The sequence below is a fragment of the Cydia pomonella genome, chromosome 21, assembly GCF_033807575.1.
Source record: "Cydia pomonella isolate Wapato2018A chromosome 21, ilCydPomo1, whole genome shotgun sequence".
NCBI classification, from domain to species: domain Eukaryota; kingdom Metazoa; phylum Arthropoda; class Insecta; order Lepidoptera; family Tortricidae; genus Cydia; species Cydia pomonella.
The window spans coordinates 13,730,027-13,754,448 of record NC_084723.1 but is presented as its reverse complement, the minus strand read 5'-3'; the positions used below and the strand labels follow the sequence as shown (position 1 = coordinate 13,754,448).

Genomic DNA, 24,422 nt, shown 5'->3' with positions numbered 1-24,422 from the left:
ATGTAGAACAATTTAGACTGTAAAAGATATACTCTTGAAAGTAAATTTTAGAGAATTATCTTTATTTGGAAAAGTTATCCGGAATATCAGATACTTTTGGCGCGTTGATTCATCTGCGACTATTGATGCTGACTGTACAATTTCCATTCTTAGAATTAAGTTTCTATTCCATAAATAACGATATTTTGCCTAGATGTATATGTAGATGTAGTGTAGGGATGCCCAGCCGGAAACCGGCCACGATAGCAGAGGACTCTGGTTCGATTCCAACCCGGGGCACTGGAGGCCTTGGTCACTTTTTAGGGTTCCGTACCCAAATGGTCAAACGGGACCCTATTACTGAGACTTCGTTGTCCGTCCGTCTGTCACCAGGCTGTATCTCATGAACCGTGATAGCTAGACAGTTGAAATTTTCACAGATGATGTATTTCTGTTGCCGCTTTAACAACAAATACTAAAAACAGAATAAAATAAATATTTAAGTGGGGCTCCCATACAACAAACATATTTTTATTGCCATTTTTATAAATAATGGTACGGAACCCTTCATGCGCGAGTCCGACTCGCACTTGCCCGGTTTTTTTCATAGTATATGACATTTATTTCAGTTTATAATTTATATATTTAATAGTGTTTCTATCCGATCGCTAAACTTCTAAGAGTTTTGGACGTAATTAAAGGAAAAGGATCCAATCCACAAAATAACAAAAACATGAGTTAAGTATACCAGTGAGCTCTTTAAGGTGAGTTATCAATTAATAAATATAAGAATCATGTAAAGCGTAAACTTATTTCTAAAGCTTATTATACCACACAAGACTACATGAATGATAAAACAACGTGGGATTAATTGTGATTCGAAATGATTAATTATTTATTATATTTGAATAATGATGATGAAATGGATATTCCAATGCATGTATTTCCTTTGTTGTTTTTATTATAATTGTTTGACATTTAGAATTTATTCTAGAAACAATCTAGACTAGTATTTATTATACATTTTTTTTTGTATCACTATATTTTGTGAAAGTTTTAGTATTAAATTTGATCTATGAATTATATTCATTAGTATTATATATGGAATAATATTTACAACATCAATAAATTGCTCTGATAATTAGATTAAGATAATTATATGTAATACTGTCTTACTATTCATGAGTGCTTGTTGATAGGCCTACATGAATAAAGTATATTTGAATTGAATTGAATTGTATATTCATTCAGCAAAAAGACGCCCAGTACACTGCAATTATATTTATATTTGGATCAACATGGGATACCATCCCATGTATGACAGGTTAAAATATATATTCGCTAAAAATAATCCATATTTCAGTTAGAAAGACATGAAAATGTTAACGTCTTTTTAACCTGGACCCCTAGTGTAAATTTATTCGATAGCGTGATGTGACGTACGCGTTTGCGTTAAGACTCGTTTTGTATGCGATTTAGGGACGTTTTGGAAAGTCAAAATCCTATACAAAATGAGACAGCGCAAACGCGTACGTCACGTTTCGCTATCGAATAAATGGACACTAGGGGTACTGAAAACGAGAAGTAATATAAAGTGATCGTTATTTCACCGTCGCCCCCGTTTAGTTGGTATTATGTTTGATCAGCACCCCATTCCCACCCTTATCGCTTTGTATGCAATAGTCACAGATCACTTTCCTTCTAGACCAGTCGGAAAACCGCGGCTCTTTGGTGCGAGTTCAGCTCTTTTAGTCTTCTAAAAATAAAAATAAACATAACACAAATGAAACGAATATCCCCGATTAGCCGATCGCTTAGTCAGGTCAGGGCTACAAACTTATCTCGACTGGCGTAAGTGTTGCCAGAATCGCGTACCCTGCGTAATATTAGTACGGCATGGTTAGTCCCATTTTTTTTTTCATCCGCATACTTAAGTTGGTAACATTGTACGGCGATGCAAGGTAGGTATAATAATAATATAATTTTAGATGGCGTATTAACTAGTATTAAGCGGGACGCGATCCTATTAACCGTGAAAAACTGTATGAAAAAAGTTGAACATGCATTAATCGCTACAAATTTTAAGGAAAATGATGTGGAAGAATATTCGTGGTTAGCGGATACTTTTGACACGTTGTTTCATCTGCTACTACTGATGCTGACTCTATTATTGTTTTAGATTTCAAAGTACCTAGCCATCGTATCGTTTACTCTCCTTAGCGAACGAAACGCAACTCGTCGTCGCACTAATATGGAAGAGTGATAGCGAGACTACGCTACGCTACGGAGCGTAAACGATTGGCAGGCAGGCACCCAGAACCTAGATGCTGTTTTCTTCTGCATTTCTTCAACATTAAATTCTAGAGCTAAGCAGGTAAACATGGATTGGAATTATAGTAGTACTCTATTGTGTAGGATGCAATGTGGTGCAACTCGCGGTTCTTATTTTTCAAGAGCATACGAGCGATCACGTTTCAGGCGGTTTCAGTCTTTGTAAGGCGCATAGCACACTGGATTCGTACGTCGCGTGAGCGAGACAACGTTACGCGCATATCATAGCGACATCCCGCTCGCACGTCGTACCAATCGAAAGCAGTGTGCCATGCGCCTAAAGGCTTCATAAAGCGGTGTCTGTGAGTGGTAGTCTATGACAACAGTATACAGGTATACATATTATACGTATAACTTGTATCGTAGGATTCGTAGGGGATTTGGTATTGCAGTATGTGCTGATTTTTCAACAATTGTCCATTTAGATTTTTGAACTATTCGTTGCCTTATTGACTAGGTCTATTTGTATAAGATTTTTCTATAGTATTTACCTAATTATTTTTAGTTTTAGTCAATTTTGGGTATTCCTGTCAATTCAATCCAATACATTTATTTGGCGAAAAGCAGGTAGTGTTACTGTAGCCGCCGTGCAGGACAGGGTCTGGACGACTCAAATAAAACTTTGATTGATAATAAAGTGAAGTATAATCTTCCAAAAGGTACTGGTTTACAAGGGTTCTTGCCAAAACGGTTAAATGTAGAAAGTGGGTGTTGATAGTATGGAGGATGATGAAAGAGTGATTTGCAATATTTGATCAGTTCAAAAGTTGGTTTAAATTTAGGTGCCTCTACTTGGCCGCGATACAGAATATGTGGAGCGCTCCTATTGGTGCTTTTGAAAAGCCTCCGAATACTAGCGGAGCCCGACGGCTGCGTTTAGCTACTGCATTGGGAATATTTTTATATAATAATAAGTTGAATTCGCAACAGTTACAAACAGGTGTTACATACAAAAAAAAAACGTTAAATTACATTGAAGGCTACAAATTACATTATAATTAAATATAAAATATTTATCTTAATTATATTTATTTTTGGCATGGGTTTATAGAAATATGTATATAAAAAATTATGCGTGAAACTCGAAAAAAAATATCCATACATAATTATCCTACACTTATAGATTCAGAAGATTTTTTATTTCATTATATTAAATTACAATATAAATTATTTTAAGCAATATAATGAATATAGATTACTATATGAATTTATATTATGATCGTCAACTATTTATTATATACAATGTCACATACAGTTCCCATTTTATTTCAAGTAATAAAAGTGAAAAATAATACCCCACTCACGATAACAATCATTACACTACCCTCTTTCTCAAACTGCAATAATCGACTAAAACAGTAGGGTGTCCAAGCGGCACTTAACGCAAGACGGATGGTCCTACATTCCCAATATTACTGTATCGCTTAAAGAGTTATCGCCTACGCGACCAGTCAATCTTATACTAATATAAGTCTTCATATATCTATAAAAATATAATTTACACTAATAATTACTAGTGGCTCTGTGAGCTGTACACCAAACTTAAAATGCATCCATAACTCAGGAACAAATATACATATACATCATACATTGCAAGTATAGTCCTTAGCTCTGTAGCTGGCAAATTTGATCTATGAATTATATTCATTAGTATTATATATGGAATAACATTTACAACATCAATAAATTGCTCTGATAATTAGATTAAGATAATTATATGTAATACTGTCTTACTATTCATAAGTGCTTGTTGCTAGGCCTACATGAATAAATTATGTTTGAATTGAATTGAAAACTGCCCCCTAACGGCTAATCCTTTGTCTATTGTTAACTAAAACCGCGCGTGCCACTACCTGCATAAAAAATGGTCCGGTCACTTTAACCGGTTATTGAATAACCACTCACATGCTTCATATTTTTCAGTGACTTCTATTATTATAATAAAATAAGAGTGACAGCTGGTAACTACAGTTACCATAAGCAAGCGAGTGGATAACAACTCCTATGGTAAATAGAATAAGATTCAAAATGAACAAATGGAAAAATAATTTGCGATTTCTTGTGTGGTCCCTCTACCGGGCCGTAGGAGGCCGTTAACTTTTACCTTCGCCCGCCAAGCAATATTAGTAGCTGCTAGCTACGCTGGGGTGCATACGATTTGCGAAAACGGGGGACAACGCAAGAGGATTGATAAAGGATTTTAAGCTAAGAGGCGGGTTTGGGAGCTTTAGGATATGGGATGAGTGAATGAAATATTAATGAGTGTTTTAAAAGTGTATTTTATTTTTTGTTTTTGTGGAAATTCTTAATTAATTTTTAGGGTATAAATCTCATTTTTGATATTCAACAGATTGTAATTAAATATCTGGGTACAATTATCTAATTATATCCTCCTAAGGATAAGCCATACAAATGAAAAATACAATATTCGCGTCTGAAATTTGAACCTATAGTGCAGGCAATACAGTTGATTTTATTTTGTTTGAAAATTTAACGAAACAAAACAAATAGCATTTAAATTGGAAATGATTTAAATTTCATCGAACTGAACAAGTCCTATGGTCATTACGAGGATATTAAAAAAAAACCGGCCAAGTGCGAGTCGTACGCGCACGGGAAGGGTTCCGTAACTTCCGTACCATTATCTATAAAAACGGTCACCCATCCAAGTACTGACCCCGCCCGACGTTGCTTAACTTCGATGATTGGATGAGAACCTCGAGATTGGAAAGAAATATTTATTTTATTCTGTTTTTAGTATTTGTAGTTATAGCGGCAACAGAAATACATAATCTGTAGAAATTTAAAGTAGCTAACTATCACGGTTCATGAGATACAGCCTGGTGACAGACGGACGGACGGACGGACAGCGGAGTCTCAGGAATAGGGTCCCGTTTGACCCTTTGGGTACGGAACCCTAAAAACAACAGGCGCTAGAGCGGAAGTCTCCGAAGATCGGACAAAAATTATTTTTTAGGTCTGCCCGGCTGTTCGTTATGTTTTTCGGCTATTCTCCTCAACAGGTTGCATTTTTCGGCCGATTCTCATAAAATTGTGTGATCAGGATTTCCAATTAATATAAATACTTTTAGTCAATTCAGTTTTAGGACTTTTTAGGAGCTTATGGGAATTCTAACCACATCCACTAATATTATCTTCTACTTAAGTCTAACGTGCCTATCCTTTGGAGTGCGGTTTTGTTAACTCTAGGAGTAAAATAAAACACTCATTTCAAAATGGCCGCTATAAACTTTACTACTAACCCTACACTGCTCCATCGTAAAATAGAAATGCCATTTTATAGCCCAAAGGCGTATTCGGATTTGTAAAATTTTACTAACTTACTTGTACTCAATCATCAATGTGTTGCACACTCATGTGTTATTGATGTTCAAATTGGTACCTGGGCTGTTATTTTATTGTTGTTAGGTTATGTAATCTTAGGATTCCCATATATTTTAGGTTATTCCCACACAGAATCACGAGCACAATAGAAGATCTGGTGTCGTCTGAACATGTTGAGAACAGGTCATGGCCGCTGTAATTATTTCCAACATAAGTGGGGTTGGAAGGACCGTCCGCTCTGCGAGTGCGGCGAAGAAGAACAAACCATTGAGCACATATTTCGGCGCTGCCCACTTCACTTCTATCCTGGCCCAGCTGAGGATCAAGATGTCTTGACACCCGACGTATCTCTGATTGCCTAACCATGCATGCCATACGATTAAATAAATAAACGAGCACAATTTCGTATTAGGAGAAATGAAGCATCAATATATTCTTACTAGTTTCGAATTAATTACTTTTACCTCCCTTAGTAAGAAAAGTAGCATTAATGGAGTCTGAAAAGTTAGGACATTTATTTTCCTCCAGTAGAATAATTAGTGATCGTCAGGGCCCGTACATTTCATGCCGTTGACGCAAAAATGACGTAATTTAACATACAGAGAGATTTTTTATAACACTACAAGTTTAGATAACTTACCTACTGACGCGTGGAAAATAAATACTTTTATGTCAAATACACTGTTAAAAATCATAAATATGTATTATTTAATAAACTACTTCTATTAATTAGTTGAGTAGCATAAGATGATAGTTAGTTTGACGTTTCTGTACTGGCCGCGTAGCCAAGATGGAAATCGCTTACGCTCCGTAGCGATCGAATCGCAACTGCCACTGTCGCACTAATATGGAAGAGTGATAGAGAGATACAAAGCGTTTCGTTGTCGTAGCGATAGCGATTGTCACCTTGGCTAGGCCGGCCGGCTGATTGTCAAGTATCTATACCAGTTAACTAAAGATGTTGACTAATGATTAAATGATTAATGATTTAATTTCAGTGATTGTACACTTTTGTTTGTGTTTGTCATTCATTCGCCGTTACTTTTGTTTTACTAATTTCCTCAAAGGTTAACTGGAAGAGATCCCATACAGGGATAAGTTCGCCTTTGTTGTAACATTTAATTTACTCTGTAACTGTGTTTTTCGTGTTTTTATTTCTATGTACAATAAAGTATATACATACATACATACATTAATAATTATGAAAAAACTAATTAGAATCATACTCTATGTAGCGTGACGTAATTTTTCCGTCAACGGCATGAAATGTACGGGCCCTGGTGATCGTAATTTAGAATAGGAATAGCCTGAATGTTCTAGAAAAGCCCAGCCTTTTTACCTAGGATTTTAGATCGTGAACATACAACAATAAAAAACGCGTAAGTACCTATATCATTTAATAGGTATAAAATCACGCCGTAACATCGTTATGTTGACTACTTATTTCTTATCTTTATGGACCTCGGCCCGATACTTCAACAGTGTCTAAGTCACCAAAATCGGACCATATTATTTTCAGTATTTCTACATTTTCTACAATTGTCAGGGGTTGAATTTCAATAATATCTAAGTGGAGCTATACAAAATTAGATGATCCATATATTTTTCAAATGAGAGCGTCAGAATGGCGTATGAACCTCAGTGAATTTAACGAAACGAAATATGTATTACAATTTTTATAAATATTTCGTTGAAATTCGCTAAGGTCCACCCGCCATCCTGACGCTTACGTTTCAAATTGTATTGCCCTACCTATAACGGTTTAAGTAGTAAAATTATGCGTATGCTATTTTTATGAGGCTTCAGTATAACGAAAATTATTTTTTCTTAGCCGTTCCTGCTCCAGTTTTTCTGAATATCTGCGGTAAAATGTAAACGCTTCGTCAGTCTAAAAGGACGATTTCAATTTCTCACCTGAAAGTGTGACTCGTCAACACTCGAAAGTGCGCGTGTGAAATAAGACACGGTAACCCTTTGTGGCACTCGGAATGTGGAGGGTCGATAGAAACGTCGAGAAAGAGGTGCATTGATTTTGCGTCTTTATAAGGTAATGTTTGAGGTTAGGGTTGGGTTCATATATGTGTGGTGTATGTATCGATGTGTGGTGATGAAGAAAATGGTTTTCGCTAAAAAGTAATATTTTTTATGGATAAGTTTGTTTTATTTTTTATTAGCCTTGCTGGTATATAGACTTTTGAGCGAAGTGGCATTACTTACCGTCACCCTAGGCTAGACATAGACATACAAATTTATTAATAGATTTATTGGTACTTAACTTAAAATTTCTGAAAGATGTGTGATGTATAAGTGTGTGTGTGTGTGTGTGTGTGCGTGCGTGCGTGCGTGCGTGCGTGCGTGCGTGCGTGCGTGTGTGTGTGTGTGTGTAACTGTATGTTACCGGAAATCTATGTAATCCGTACCTCTGTATCTTAGGAATTGTATACATTATATATTATAAAATCTTTAAAACAATATTTCCTAGGTTTCATATATTTCTGGTAACATATACACATTACACAGTTATTTCTTGCTTTTTTGTAATATCGCCACGTTAAAAAAACATGACGAACCTTTAAAATAAATAAATGATATATAACTTTCCCTCAATATGCCTAAACGGCATTCGTAGGCCGTAATTTAGCAAATTGCCGCCCCCGAGACAAACGGGCAACGAAACGAGACGAAACTGCGTTAAATGTACGTGAGGGGCCGGGCTGGGCTGGGGCCCGAAATGTACAAGTTGATATAAGTATCATACTTGTTAGCGAAATCAACGATACATTGATTGAGTTAGATGCGTAAAATCTAAGACAATTTCGTGCTACGAATTTGACAGGTAAATGTTTTGCGGGTCGTGCTATACGCGTGCGCCCATGAGGAACAGAACATACGCAATGCCCCAAATTAAAAATACGTTTTAACATTCCTGACAACATACTAAAAACAACCTGTGCGTTGTTGCCCACCATATGCCATAATTAAATTTTACGGTGGGGAATCAAAAAAATGAGATTGTGACAAGGACAAATAATCATAGCGCTTTCTCTGCTATTCCTACCGAAAGTTCCATAAGAGCACCTCGTTCGGTCATCTGCCGACTCTACCATTTCTTCTCTATACTTATTGTACTTCTATGTTTTGCGGTAATTTTGACTATCAATAATTGACGTTTCACTTGACGGACGTAGTTTAAGGACGTACCCGAGTCCATCTATTCTATTTATTCACTATTCACACAATTTTAACTTCTAATTTTTCAAGTGGGTTTGGGTCAGCTAATTTGAAAGTGAGACTATCCGAAATTTTAAGAAATTATGGTCAACTTAATGTGTTTTTATTAGACCCGATAGAACCCGTTTTTTTTTAAAATATGGTTCTTTTAATGTGTTTATTAGACCCGAAAGAACTAACCCAAGTATGCTGCATATATTAGGCCGGACAATCCGTAGTCTCGGGGCGAAAACTGGCGAGTCTCAACTGCCAGTGTGTAGTCGCAGAGGTGGTAGCAGGCCGGGAGGAAATAATCGCTTGTGTGTAGATTGGCCTGGGACAGCAGGCCGCACTCTGGGCTGAAATTTGGCTCTCATTGGCATAGAATCCAAAGTTGTTATTTTCATTTTTTTTTAATTGAAATAGTTTTTGCATTACTATAGTAAATTTTGAATTTGGGACAATTTGGCATTAAGAGTGTCGAGTTATGTTTTTTTTTCATGTATGAAGCAGGAACATAAAATATTTTTTTTACAAAAACCGTAATATCCTCGCAGGTTTTTGTTTTTTTTGGCATACTGGCATTTCCGTCTTGGCTGCGGTTTTTTTTAAATCGTTTAATGTATCTATGGAAAAGATCATACAAAAACCAATGTAATAATTTTAAGATTTGATTGAAATGGGTTCCAACGAGCATTGTTCTAACTTCTGAATTTCAAACGATTTGGTATAAATAATTTCAACATAAACAATTTGTGTAATATTATTATTTCACTTGATGACCAAGATTAAGCTGTTTGACAAAAAAGTATTAGAAACATCGAAATTAAATTAAAAATAAATTTAATTATCATTTATTTCAGATCTTTACAATCCATAGATTTTGTTAGTTTATCTAAACTACGTACCTAATAACTAGTGTTAGTATTTACTACTTACAACTAAACTAAACTATAAAGTAACAAAACAACGTACAAGTCGCCCAGTCACAACTACCAGGTGCCTCCATATTCGACAGTCGCATCTATCGGAAATGCGAACAAATGATATCAGAAGGACTTTATTACAAAAGTTGCGGCCTTAGCAACCCCCTCAACAAACTGCGAGCAAATGTGATTAAGAAACAATGTCTTCAGTCTATGATATGATATTTTCTTCAACTCTTGACACACTTTAGGAGGAGTCACGCTAGACCGGGCGGGGGCCGGGGGGCCGGAGCTTCCGGCGCTTCGTGTTCTAACACGTGATCACCGATCAGCCGTCATAGAAAATGACGTGTCGGACGCCACGGCCTGGGCCCGGCTCGTTCTAGCGTGAGTCATCCTTTATGATGTGGTTTTTTGCGTTTCTAGGAAAACATGTAGCTAAACTTTTGTTTGAAAATAGCTAAGTATAGATGTGCAACAGAATCTTTTTAAAAAAATTGAAAAATGCCCGTAAATCTTAGGGAAATTTGACAGGAAATTAAGGAAACTTTCGTTTTGTTTTGTTTCATTTCTCCACTACCTAAAGGTTGTCTGGAAGAGATCGCTCTGTAGCGATAAGGCCGCCTGTTGTTTACCTCTATCTTCGATTTGTATTGTTTTGAAAACGAATAATTTCATAGCCCATACAAAAATATGAGAACGATTATTTCAATGTACAAATTTGGCAATTTTTGAAATTCCCCGGTTCGATTTAGAAATGAAATAAGTTTATGGCAAAAATTTCATTTTTGGTACAGGCTTTTATCGCTGACACCTTTCTTACCACAAGCAATTAATATTCATTGAGACAATTCTAAAAACCCCAAACACAATTAGGTTGAGTTGTTTCATCACAGAGTTCCTATGGCCACCTCCTGTCTCCGTCATCAGATCAGCTCGACGGTACCATAATATTGCATTGTCACCCGACTTTGCAAATGATGCAAATTTTCAGCTCAATTGGGAAGTGAGTCAAATTTAGCTTGCAAGATTTGACCCACACTAACTAACAGGGCAAATTAAGTAAAAAAAAGTGTTTTTTCATACAATACTATGAGATCACTACAAAATGCAGGTTGTCTGGAAGAGATCGCTTTTTAGCGATAAGACCGCCTGTTGCCTGCCTCTACACTTAATCAATTGTTTATTTTTCTTGTATCTTTTTACTGACTTGCGCCAATAAAGAGTATTCTATGTTCTATAAATGCAGATAAAGCTTCTTCGGATAGATAAAATAAATAAATAAAATATTTTTTTATTTTTATAGGACATTAATCAATCAATCAATCATCATTTATTGCACCATGGTAAAAATCAAGAGTTATTACAACATTTATACAAGAATCTCCTGGACTCTAAAAGGGTATGACAAACCTTTCCTTAAACTATTTACATATGTCATGCAATAAAGCACATAAGGTAGCATCGTATTCAATTATATAACTAAGTAATGTTACATAATGAAGCTATCTGCGAAGAAATCTTTAATAGAGTAATACACTTGTCTCGCAAGGAAACATTTTTTTTTTGCGTATGTTGTATCCCTTTCTTCAGCCTTTATATAGTCTGGAATATGATTGTAGCATTTAGCTGCTGCATAAAGAGAGCTTTTCCTATATATTTGTAATTTAAGCGCGGGTAGCTCAAGTTTGTATCTTAACCTTCGGTTTGGTAGCTGTTTGAACAAGTGTATGTTTTTTTGATATAAATACATAATTCTAATATATAAAGACATGGTAGAGTGAGTATGCCGTGCTCTAAGAAATGTGGCTTGCAGTTATCGGGTTTATGGATACCTACCAATACGCGTACGCATTTTTTCTGCATCACAAATATGTCGTGTGCATCTGTACTGTCGCCCCATATTACAATCCCGTAACGTAACCAAGAGTGTGTAAAGGCAAAGTAGCTGAGTGTGCTGTACCAAAGTTAGTTATTCTCCGAAGCATAAAAAAAAAAAAGTTAAAAATTATTACACATATTGACCAAGTCCCAAAGTAAGCTCTATAAGGCTTGTGTTGTGGTACTTAGATAACAATATATATAATAATAATAATAATTCAGCCTATATACGTCCCACTGCTGGGCACAGGCCTCCTCTCATGCGCGAGAGGGCTCGGGCTATAGTCCCCACGCTACAACAATATATATAATATATAAATATTTATAAATACTTAAATACATAGAAAACACCCATAACACATATCTTAGTATGTTCTAACTTTTATAAATAAGGAAACGGCAGATACTCGTATTCTACTCGTCGACTGTAATGGTTGAATTAAGATTTCGTATACCAAACTGTAATTGAGTACTTTTAATGTATGGGCTCCTAATTCTACTATAATATTCATTTCGAAACGGTATAGTCAACTATAATGAAAATGACCAATCACAGCTCGCCGCAGTCAAGAGGACGAAACAAAACGATCGCTCATATTAATTAATTATTTTAGGTTGTATAGTAGAAACAATTGCTTCATAAATCATAAACGCACATGTGACACCCTTAATATAGCAACATCCATAGACTACGAAAACCGCTTATCACCACCCCACTAACTAGTCTCCATAGGCTACGGTGGCCAAAATTGAGAAAAAACTGTCTGAAAATTTGAATTTAGCAAGGAGCAAGTACCAGGGCCTCATGAGTTACGAGAGGTGTCGTTGACCACCCAGCCGGGTCCCGGCGGCCGGGGCGCGTACGAGTATGAAGGTATCGCAGCTGCTCGCGTATCTTAAATAGGTGTATACTTTTGGCTTGTTTACCTGTATGATTTTATTAGTTTAAAGTATAATTTTTGATGACTCGTAGAAAAAGTATTGTATACAATTGTGATATAATCAAGCTTTTCCATCTCGTACCTTACTTTGGCAACTCAGCGAGGAAAAGCTCTATCATTGGTATCAAACATATTATATTTATAACCTTATACAACCTTTTAAAACCTATAAGCACCCTGCACCCCTGTCTCAAGGGTGGATCTGTCAATCAACCTTCCCCTACCGCTTAGGATATTACGACGCGTTAAAGGATGTTGCTGCAATAACGTACGCGCAGGATAATCGGTGGAGATTTTTATATCAATTCAGAGGGCCTAACTCAAAAATCGTTAATCAAATTTTATATTGCGCTTGCATATTAGAGCGATAGAGGTAGGTAATTAAATAGGTAGGTGGTTAGTTTGCGACTCGGGGTTTCGGTATGTACGCCAAACATATGCTCTTGTGGCACGGACGTGGACCGACTGGGACACCATGGATTATCTTGTCAAAAAAGTGCAGGTCGTTTTTCAAGACATGCGTCGCTTAATACATAATCCGTCGATCTCTTGCCACCATCAATGTGCCTGCTCTTCTTGAGCCGACTGGCATTATCAGGGCAAGAGGCCTGATGGGGTCTCCTTGGTTTCTTGAAGCCTGGGACGGATGTTGTGAGGCATACTACCTGCGTAGACACACTGGCACCGTCCCACCAACAAAACGGACTATTGTAAAAGCGGGCGGGGCACCGGAAAGCGCCGAAGTTTTACGTAATAAAGTAAAACCTCGGTATAGAGTACCATTTGGCGTTGAAGCTCTAGGTCCATGGGGTGCCAGCCGCACAAGTTTTTTGCAGAAATCGCGAGGCGTCTGGCTGACGTAACTGGTGACCAAAGAGCTGGCGGCTTCCTCGCACAACGTATCAGTATTGCGATACAACGAAAATGCCGCCAGCATCCTTGGTACAATGCCTCAAGGGCCTATTTTAGATTTAAGCTAGTTATAGTAATCCTCTGTATATATCCATTATTTTATTGTAAATAAAATGTATATTCCAATAGGTAGATAAAGAAATTCCGAATTTATTATTTTGCGGTAGGACCTCGCACATGATTCTGAATCTATGCACTATGTGAAAATATGGCACAATAAAGGAATTTCTAAATGGTGAAACACATTTTCAACTATGGAGAACGGCTGCGATTTCTCGAGGTCCCCAAAGGTCAGATGATCTCGTTATGAAAATCGGATATTTTATTAAGTACCAAGTTTCAGGACTGTTCTAGAGATTTCGGGCTTTGTCCTAGTTCGGTTATGCTATGTGATGGGAATACTTTAATAAATAACCACACGTAGCAAATAAGTAGCAATAAGACTTCAAAAATTACTAAGTTACTAGTATTAATAGTCTTAGATATGAACGCTATATTTCTCAGTAGCAAAACTTCTAAATCTTAAAATGCACCCCAACAAGATAACTGTATATCCGTAATCGTCCCTTTTATGCATATTATGAAGTCGTCAGTCAAAACACCCCCGCTTAGGATATTAGATAAATAACGAGTTGTTAAGGGATGGGGAGGTTCCGAGGGATCTCAACACTCGTCTATATGTCGACCTTATCGTCTTAGCCATAAAGCTTAGAATAGGTCAGTAAATTGTGTCACATCGGGCCTACCGCGATCACCGAAGTTCCCAAATCGCGAGCATCTTTCTCTGTCACTATGATTACAACTTTATTGGAGTAAAAGAGAAAAATGCCTGCATTATGCGAACTTCGGTGTTCGCGGTAAGCCTTCAGATGGTACTACGCACATGTTGACTATCGGCATACCTTATGGTCTTTATGTCGTTGCAAGAAGGGTGATAAAGAGTCAGTGAAATGTGTCAATGAACGTGTTCTGTAGAGAATAAATGTTTCTACATGATTCCTGTCCCTTGGGATCTGTAATGGTTATGATTTGAGGTATGAGGGTGATTTGTAAAGCTTTTATGTTTGTGATTTTGCAGTAAGATTGTTTATTTATGTTTAAACCGTGTTTCTCGATAAATAATTCGGAGTTTAAAACTGAGGGCCTACCACGAACCACGTTTTACGTGTTGTCTCTCTGTCGCACCTGTAAATTCATACGTAAGTGTAACAAGGAGGCAACACGACGAACGTGTTTCGCGGTAGGCCCTCTGGTTCGGAACTATATCTTGCGTTTCGATCGCTACGGAGCGTAAGCGATTTGCGCGTTGGTTACGCGGCCTGTAGGGCTCTTTATCATTTGTCACCATGCCTGTCACGTTCTAACAAGTATGTAAGCGCAAAAGTGACGGGAATAGTGACAAGTGATCAAAATGGAACCATGATGCCGCCGCTGATCTGCTGTCGGACGATATGTCGCTCGGCGACGCGTCGGTATTTCATAGAAATACATATAAACCAACCAGCCGTGCAGTAGTGTCGCCGCGACGTGTCGTCGCCGGCTTCCGACTTGTACCTTAATGGTAAATAATGTCCTACGTTTGAAAGGCAATAGAAAGACCTTATAGTACGTTAATCGTAAAGTATGAACCGATCGGTCATATGAGCGCAAACAAAGCTGCAACTCGCTTTGTTCCTGGTTCAATATTACTTTTCAATGCTTCGTGCTCATAAGTTCCAAGAAAATATAGAATTTACGAGTATACGAGTGTTATGTAACGTTACAAAAGTCATACATAACCTACTACATTTAACTAGGGATGAGGGCATGGTAGTGCCCCCGCCAAGACGAGCCAAGCGAAGCGCAAGGGTACACTACCTACCTTTTCTCGAAACGCTTCGACAATTTTTTAAACCCTCATAACTTGGGTCTAGATTATCTCAGATAAACAAAATTCTCGCGTTATAATGTCAAATAGTGGACCTATTCAACATAAAAAGTTTCAATTGCATAGCTCTTAAACTTTAGATTTTATTGATATTAATAATTAATAGAATCAGGCGTTACTTTGCGGAAATCCATGCTAATTAAAGCAAGAAATATTACTTTGCTAATCCGCGAGAAAATAACGTGTTAGTCAATCAGTGCTAACCCGTTATACTTACTTGCGTATTTTTACATGCAATTAATATTCCCACCCTCCCACCGCAAAAATAAATACGCAAATAAATATAACAATATATATATATATATTTTTTTTTGATATCTAAAAAAAACGATTTCGTCACTGACTTAACTCACTCAGTGATGATCATCAAAACTCTTAGGGTAGTTTCTGAAGGCCTAGAAAGCTGAAATTTGGTATTAGTACCCAAACAACAACAACATATATAACTTGGAGCTTTTACCCCCCAACCCCTTAAACTGGGGGATGAAAATTTGTATGAGGGTTATCAAAAAGTTGTCAGATCTCATGTAGAGCCAAGCTTCTAACTCTACAAGCCCGAACCTCACAAAATATATAAGTAATTTAGTCATAATATGTGGCTTGGCCGTTTTGATACCAACACATGGGCGTAACGTGAAAAATGTATTCACTGTTCTCACAAAATGAAATGAAATGTGTTCTTGTTCACTTTTCAATAGTGACAAACTTTGTCACCCAACTAACAAATGTATGTCAAGTTTCAGCTTAATCAAATAGTGAGAATTGGGGCTATTTTAGCTTGCAAGATTTGACTCGAACATGCATCAATCCCCCATAACTTTCTTAAAAGTTTCCAGTTGCCATTCGATATATCGGAACGACCGACATGCTCAAAAATATCAGAACACGCAGTCTAACGACTTGGCAATTGAGGTGTGTTCACATGCTTGTGAGCACCTTGGCCGCTCCGATGGCGACCGTACAAAAAGGTTAAATTGAATAATTTGATTAATATGCTATGAGTTCGTGACAGTTCTATGGAACAAGTAGGGTAACCATAAGACTCGGTAAATGTGAGTTAAAAAGCTAATTAATTATATCAAAATACGTTTACAGATACTTCTTACGAACAAGTTTTTATACTAAACGTACAGAGTAAGAAACACATATTTCTGTTTACCACTTATGGGTCCGCAGTAAGCTCGGTTCTTCATACAATGATAGTTATGCTCTTATTTTAAAACAACTAGCTAGATTGCTCTGAAACTGTATACTTGTAATAAGACGACCGGTCTGGCCTAGTGGGTAGTGACCCTGCCTATGAAGCCGATGGTCCCGGGTTCAAATCCTGGTAAGGGCATTTATTCGTGTGATGAGCAATGGATATTTGTTCCTGAGTCATGGATGTTTTCTATGTATTTAAGTATTTATAAATATTTATATATTATATATATCGTTGTCTAAGTACCCTCAACACAAGCCTTATTGAGCTTACTGTGGGACTTAGTCAATTTGTGTAATAATGTCCTATAATATTTAATATATATTTATTATAAAAAAATAATAATAATAAGATAAGGTATATCTAGTCCTGTAATTAGTTAATGTAACTTCAAAACCATAGCTTATAAAATATAGCGAATATTAGCTTTCCATACAAAACTTGTTTTTGCTCTATTTCGTTTGTTTTAAAAACTGGAGCTATATTAACTATTACAAGTATGACGTCTTAACTCCGTTGTATGACAAGGTGGTAAATAAAATACAAATTGTGATCGTGTGCTCGCATAGCCACCTGCCCGCCATGACACATCCCAACGGAGTGTCAACTTGTAGGTAGCCAGCAAAACCACATTTATTGTATAAACGTCACAACAAGAATAGATTTACCTAAGTTTCATTACAATCCAACACGTAGTTTTAAAATGAGAACGTAACTCCGTTTGTATGGGAAGGTGAAATTCGGCCGAGCTTGCCGGAGACTTATGAATCTGTAGTAAATAATAATATAATATAATATTTATTTCAGGCAATGTACCCATATCACAAATTACAAATTTACAATATCACATTAAAATACAATAAACTAAAATGTAAAAAAAAGGTATATAAGAATAAAATAGAAACGTTCTTACAATGTATACAACTGATCACTTATTTTCTAAAATGGTAAAATGGCCAATCATATTGTCATTATCAGTCCATACAAATTGAGAATCTTCGCTTTAAAATTCGGTTGATATCTTAAAGTAATATTCAATTAAATTCACGTATATTAAATTCTGATCTGTAGGTTCAGTTTTCAACTGAGTTTCGAACTACGGAACTATTCCGAAGTTCCATTAATTTCATTGACTGTCGAAGAGAATTGATTGAATTTACGTCAAGGAATTGAACACTACGGCGTAGAATGTTTTAAATTCAGTTTAGCTGAAGGCAATTTTCGAGGTGATCTAGATTAGATTAGAAAGTGTAGAAATAAAATTCAATATTTGGGGGCAATCTTACATATCAATCTAACCAATCAACAGTATGGTCTCACTGTCCTTCTTTTATTATATGGAATACTGGACCCAAAGCTGGTGGTAGATTACTTGATCGAACACCACGAAATATTTATGAGGGACTTAAATCTTCTCGGGCAGAGGGGTAAGGTTAGAGCCGGTGTAGCTTCATTTGACGTCCATAAGCGCATTGTAATATTCTTACTTGAAAGATAAACTATCTGTATCTTTATCTTATGATGATTATCTGTATAATATGGGTCACTTATTCTGCCTCATATAAATCAGGTGAAATTTACTTCGATATTTAAGTATTTGGCGCAGTCGGTAGGGTAAAATTCCAATCCTTTTTGCAAATGGTTGCTAGATTTGGACACATTTTATATATCCTCTAATAGCACCCGGAATCAAAACTTGCCAAATCAAATGCATTTTGATTAGTTATAATAAAAGTTCAAATTAGTATAGAACTGAAGATCATACATTTTTAGGCCTCCTGATGGTTATAGAATGATACAATAATTTTGGTTTGTAAATAAATATTCCGAGAAAAGTGAGTGGTTATAAGAATAATTTATTAACAAAGTCCTTTAATTCCAGCACCAGCATCGACGCGGCGAGCGGAGCCATACTACGGTCGGCCTATCGGCCGGCTAAACCAGTACGCGCACGGCATTCGTGGGCAAGTGTACGCAGTCGACGAGAGCACGGTTAGTTCAACTCAGGCATTATAATGCTAGCACCAGCCTCACCGTGAGCGGAGCCATACTACGGTCAGCCTGTCGGCCGGCAAAATCGGTACGCGCACGGCATTCGTGGGCAAGTGTACGCAGTACACGAGAGCACAATTAGTTTAACCATTAGAATTCCAGAGCCAGCCTCAAACGTCAGTGGAGCCATACTTACGGTCGGTCCATCAGCCGGCTAAATCAGAACGCGCACGGCATTTGTGGGCAAGTGTACGCAGTCGACGAAAGCACGATTAGTTCAACTCGGGCATTATAATGCTAGCACCAGCCTCAATGTGAGTCGAGCAATATCTACTACGGTCGGCCCATCGGCCATTTAAACCAGTTCGCACACGGCATTCGTGAGCAAGTGTACGCAGTCGACGAGAGCACGGTTAGTTCAACCATTATAATTCCAGCACCAGCCTCAACGTGAGCGGAGCCATACTACGATTGGTCTATCGGCCGACTAAACCAGTACGCGCACGGCATTCGTGGGCAAGTATACGCAGTCCACAAGAGCACGATTAATTGAACCATTATAATTCCAGCGCCAGCCTCGAACGTCAGTAGAGCCATAGGTACTTACGGTCGGTCTATCGGCTGGCTAAACCAATACCAAAGAGTAAAGTAAGTATATAAAGGTACAATACGCACACGGTATTCGTGGGCAAGTGTACGCAGTCGATGAAAACACGGTCAGTTCAATTGTTATTGAACAAATGAAAAATATTTTTTTAAGCTATAGTGTATGAACTAAAAATGATTAATTAACAAAAAAATTAACAAAACAAGACTACTAGTAGCAACTCTCACAATTCTGTTACAACTGAAAATTATTTGAATTCATCGAACTTAATAAGTACTATTAACGCAGCAGACCGTCTTAGGAGGTTAACACCCTTATTTACTTCACTTGTAAGAACGAAGAAACTAACAACGTAATAATATCTTGCAAGTCGATTTTAACTTTCTATAAGTATGTAATAGCTGTATCGATTTGAAGCTATGAGTACCCGATAGATATTATACATCTTCTGTATAACATATCGGCCGGCAAAACCATAAATTGGTTCTATCGAATTGATCAGGATGCGTAGCCAACGTGCCAATCGTTAACGCTCCGTAGCGAACGAAACGTAACTGTTTGAAGACCGGTCGGGCTTGGGTAGTGACCCTGCCTATGAAACCAATGGTCCTGAGTTCGAATCTCGGTAAGGTCGTTGTCTGAGTATCCACAAAGCCTTCTTGAACTTACTGTGAGACTTAGTCAATTTGTGTAATAATGTCCTATAATATTTATTAATTTATCTGTCACTGCGCACTAATATGGAAGAGTAATAAAGAGAGATGACTACGCTACGCTACTGAGCGACTAAGCGTTAACGATTGGTATGTTAGCTAAGCACGCTGTGGATAGAGCCAGAAGATTGATAGTGGAACTCTTCGGTTGTTATTAGTGTATATTAGTTATTGGCTATACTTCTTATCTCACATGAGTATACTCCTTTGCTCACATGATCCATTCTCCATTTTGACGAGATTTTAGCGTATTTCCTTCAGTCAGCAATAAATGTTTTAAAAGTAATCAGAAATAAGTAAAACAAATTGGTCAAAATTTATTTGAATATTTGTTTATTCAGGTATTCGTACGTGGCTTCGCGTACGACGGCACCGGCCCTGACGCATACTTCTGGGTCGGAGACACACCGCAGCCCTCACCGGAGGGTGTGCCCATACCCTATCCTGAAGACTACACTACCAGGTGAGTCGACTTTAGAAGCCATTTGGCTAAACCCTAGTGAGTTGAGCACAGCTGTCGTGCGCCTACCCCATACTGAAGACTACACCAGAGTCGACAACTTTAATGCGTACTTATACTTACTCCATCCTGAGAACTAATTCCGGGTGGGTCGAACAACTATAGTACCTAAACTGTGTGTTCCATACAACGGGACCGGTCCTGACGTATACTTCTGGGCTGGTGACACGCCGCAGCCCTCACCGGAGGAACCTACCCTGAAGACTACACCACCAGGTGAGTCGACTTTATTGGCCAAACCCTGGTGAGTTGAGTACATCTCTACACCACTACTACGACTACACCAGGTGAGTCTACAACTATAGTGCGTATTCTTACCCCATCCTGAGAACTAATACCAGGTGGGTCGAACAAATAATAGTGCCTAAACCATGTGTTACATACGTACAACGGCACTGGTGACGGTGACGCATACTTCTGAGTCGGTGACACGTCACAGCTCTCACCGGAGGGTATGCCCATACCTCCAAAAGCCTCCATATATCCCGAAGACCAGTCGACCATTCTAGTGCGTACACCTCATCCACTAAATGAATACCAGGTGGGTCGAACACAACACAACAGTACTGCCTAAACCTTGTGGTACGTACGACGGCACCGGTGATGCTTCCTTCTGGGTTGGGGACACATCGCAGCCCTCACCGGAGGGCCCTCACCACTTTAGTGCCCACACGGCGTTGAGTTGAGCACAGCTAGTACGTACACCCTATCCTAAAGACTACTGCAAGTTAATCGACAACTCTTTGTTCGCCTTATTACAAAGGAGTAAGGTTCAAAACTTGACGTCGGCTGTTCAGCCCATCCTGAGAACTAATACCAAGCGGGTCGACCACAATAGTGCCTAAATCATGTGTTACGTACGACGGCACCGGCCCTGGCGCGTTCTTGTGGGTCCTGCCGGCCTAGCCAAGGTAACAATCGCTATCGCTACGACAACAAAACGCTTTGTGTCTCTACTCTATTGCTCTTCCATAATCCATATTAGAGCGAAAGTGACAGTTGCGTTTCGAGTGCTACGGGAGCGTAAGCGATTTGCATGCCTTTTGCTTTCTTGTGTGCTAAATTTAATCTTAACTGCATTTTTTAATTTTTGTATGCTGTTTTTTATTTTTCCATTTCAGTCGACTTATATAATAATACCAATAATATAATAATAATAAGCCATAATACCAATATTTAGTACAGCACGAATATTTCGTTATTAAGTAATATTAATTTATTTATTATATATTTCTTGTGTATCTGTACAGGTACCTATTTATTTATCTATATGTGTGTGTATAATATTATCGCCTGGTACCCATATTTTTTGACCTTAGAAAAAGTTTTAAAAAACCCTATGGTAGGCGAAGGTGGTACTAGTTTTACTTAATCAATCAATGTAACGATCGGCCTAATTTTAACCCTGTTTACGATTAGGTAAATGAACTATAGGCAAGCATTCGGTGGGTAGGTATTATTGGTAGCAATCGCAGGTGCCCTAAAAAGTACGAATCGTTGTGAACTACTTCGTATTCAATAAATCAAAGCTACAGTCACCTGGTTCGTAGGTACGTTCGGTAACATTAAAAAAATCGATACCATCGCATGTTCGAAGAATAATCAGCACGCTACCCACATTTCGATACGTTTGTCAAACTTGTATCTAACGCTAAAAGGAAATGGTCCCATGTTTGATGATATTTCAAATAGGGTAGGTGCGTTAGATTTCGTCTAATTATAGGAGTTTATTTACAAATACTTAGGTGGCTAATTTTAGCGTCAAGATTAGGTACGTTAAATTGAATTACATTAGAGTTGCCTGGGGCATCGTCCCCAGAACGCTTGCTGCATTTCCCCGTTGAATTGCCAGACTTAGCCGGATTTTGGAGTTAGCCTCATAGTAAAAGTTGCGTAAAAGTATAGTCAGCGTCAAGCATAGTAGCGTATGAAACAACGCACCAAAAGTCTCTCAACACAATAATTAACCTCTAACCATCCCCCCCTCTCCCCCCTAATATTTACCATTTAATACATTTCCAGATAGCGATAAATTTCTACAGTTATTGTCCAAAATTATTTGCTTTGCTCTGCATATAGAGCATGTCTAATCCGTTACTTTCATGCTGACTGTACCTAGGACCTACATTGACCTCACAAGACCTGTATGTAAAACCTGAAATACCATTTAGGCTTCCTATCTTAAACTTAATCAAATCCTGTTTTTTATTTATTTACAAATAGGATATTATAGGAGTTGCCAACATTGAAATTTAAATGTACTTATTGTATTTGTGTGTATTGCTCATATTGTCTATTATAGGTTAATATTACTTGACTATAAATAATATTTACAGTTTATAAAAAATGTATTTAGCAAAAGATAAATAAAGATATTTTATTATTCAAGTAACTTTATGAACGTCAAAAAAAGCTACGTCGGCTCTAACCCTACACCTCTGACCCGAGAAGATTTAAATCCCTCCCAATTGGAAAAGTAGTGATATTTTAATATCCGTCCGCCTATGGTATTAAGTTGAAAATCGATTATAAATGTTTCGTTTTTAGTTCTTATGTTAAGTATATACAAATCATTTTTAGTTGGTTCTATAGCTTCTGCCGCGACTTCGACCGCGCATAATGATTTTTTTCGTGATAAACCTAACCTAAGTCCTTCCTTGGGACTCAAGCAATTTTCATACCCAATTCAACAATGCATAATTTAAATCGGTCCAGAATCAATGGTACAAAATACCATTTTATTCACACACCGTTGACAAAGGAGTGGACGTAAATGTCTGCTTTAATAGGCGGAAAAACAAATATATATTTAATAGATATATTTAAATAAAACCACCATACTAAATATTAGCCTAGCTAACTAGCTAATTGGGTTTCCGTCACCAATTTCATAAGAATCTTTAAGAAATGCAACATACGAGTAGGAGAACATTATGAAAGACGAAAACATTTTTCCCAATCTGCGCGCTTAGCACTAATGTGCCCTGACAGTATCTAGCCCCTGAAATAGACTACCTACCTTTCTTTTTCCAACTGAATTTTGGCGGCCTATTTAGCGCGCGAGATACTGTCGCGGAGCTTTCGTGCTAAGCTTATGCCGCTGAAACGGGACTTTCGCTTTCGCTCAGTCAATTAAATATGTATACCTACTAAAAATGTTTTAAATCTTAAATGACTTAATAACTTTTTTATTTATAATAGTTACGGGATTTCTTCATCAGTAAAGTCGCAATAAAAACTCATATTTAAACCCCCTATCCTCCATCTCAGCCCCCATAATCATGTTCATCTAATTACTCGACGGACTCATTTGCGAATATCATGGGGGAGGACAATAAACTTCCTTGTTTATTTTTGCAATTCATTTTTTGGGTAATTATTCTGCTAATTATTTTGTGACTGAAATGGACCTCTATTTGACATGTAATTATGGTGATTAGAATGAGTACTTCCGCGACGGGATTCCAAGTCGTTTTGAACATTTAATCTTCATTTTATCGTTAATAATAATCCTGCCATCATATAGCTAATAAAACGTCATTTTTTCCAGAGATCCGCCAATACTGACGGCCCACACAAACACAGACATACTCCTCCGGTTGCCAGGCGGCAAACGGCTGAAGGACATTAAGTGGCTGTCTGTCTGGTGCCGAAGGTTTACTGTGAGTACATGTGATGTTCATATTATAAGTAGTAGACGCTACATACAAACACACACTGCTCCGGTTACCGGGCGGCAAACGGCTGAAGGACATCAAGTGGCTGTCTGTCTGGTGCCGAAGGTTTACTGTGAGTACATGTGATGTTCATATTATATTATAAGTAGTAGACGCTACATACAAACACATACTGCTCCGGTTGCCGGGCGGCAAACGGATGAAGGACATTAAGTGGCTCCCTGTCGTGTGTCGAAGGTTTACTGTGATTATACGTGATG

General features: G+C 37.7%; 1 protein-coding gene across 5 annotated transcripts in view; it reads left to right on the top strand.

Moving 5' to 3' along the window:
* LOC133529707 (protein Skeletor, isoforms B/C) overlaps positions 1–24,422 on the top strand; it is a 67,609-nt gene that overhangs the window by 23,097 nt on the left and 20,090 nt on the right. For all 5 annotated transcript variants that reach the window (XM_061867496.1, XM_061867498.1, XM_061867500.1 and 2 more), the window contains exons 3-5: positions 18,536–18,645; positions 20,307–20,428; positions 24,036–24,147. In XM_061867496.1, coding sequence (XP_061723480.1) covers positions 18,536–18,645; positions 20,307–20,428; positions 24,036–24,147 — 344 coding nt within the window. The remainder of the gene's footprint in view (positions 1–18,535; positions 18,646–20,306; positions 20,429–24,035; positions 24,148–24,422) is intronic.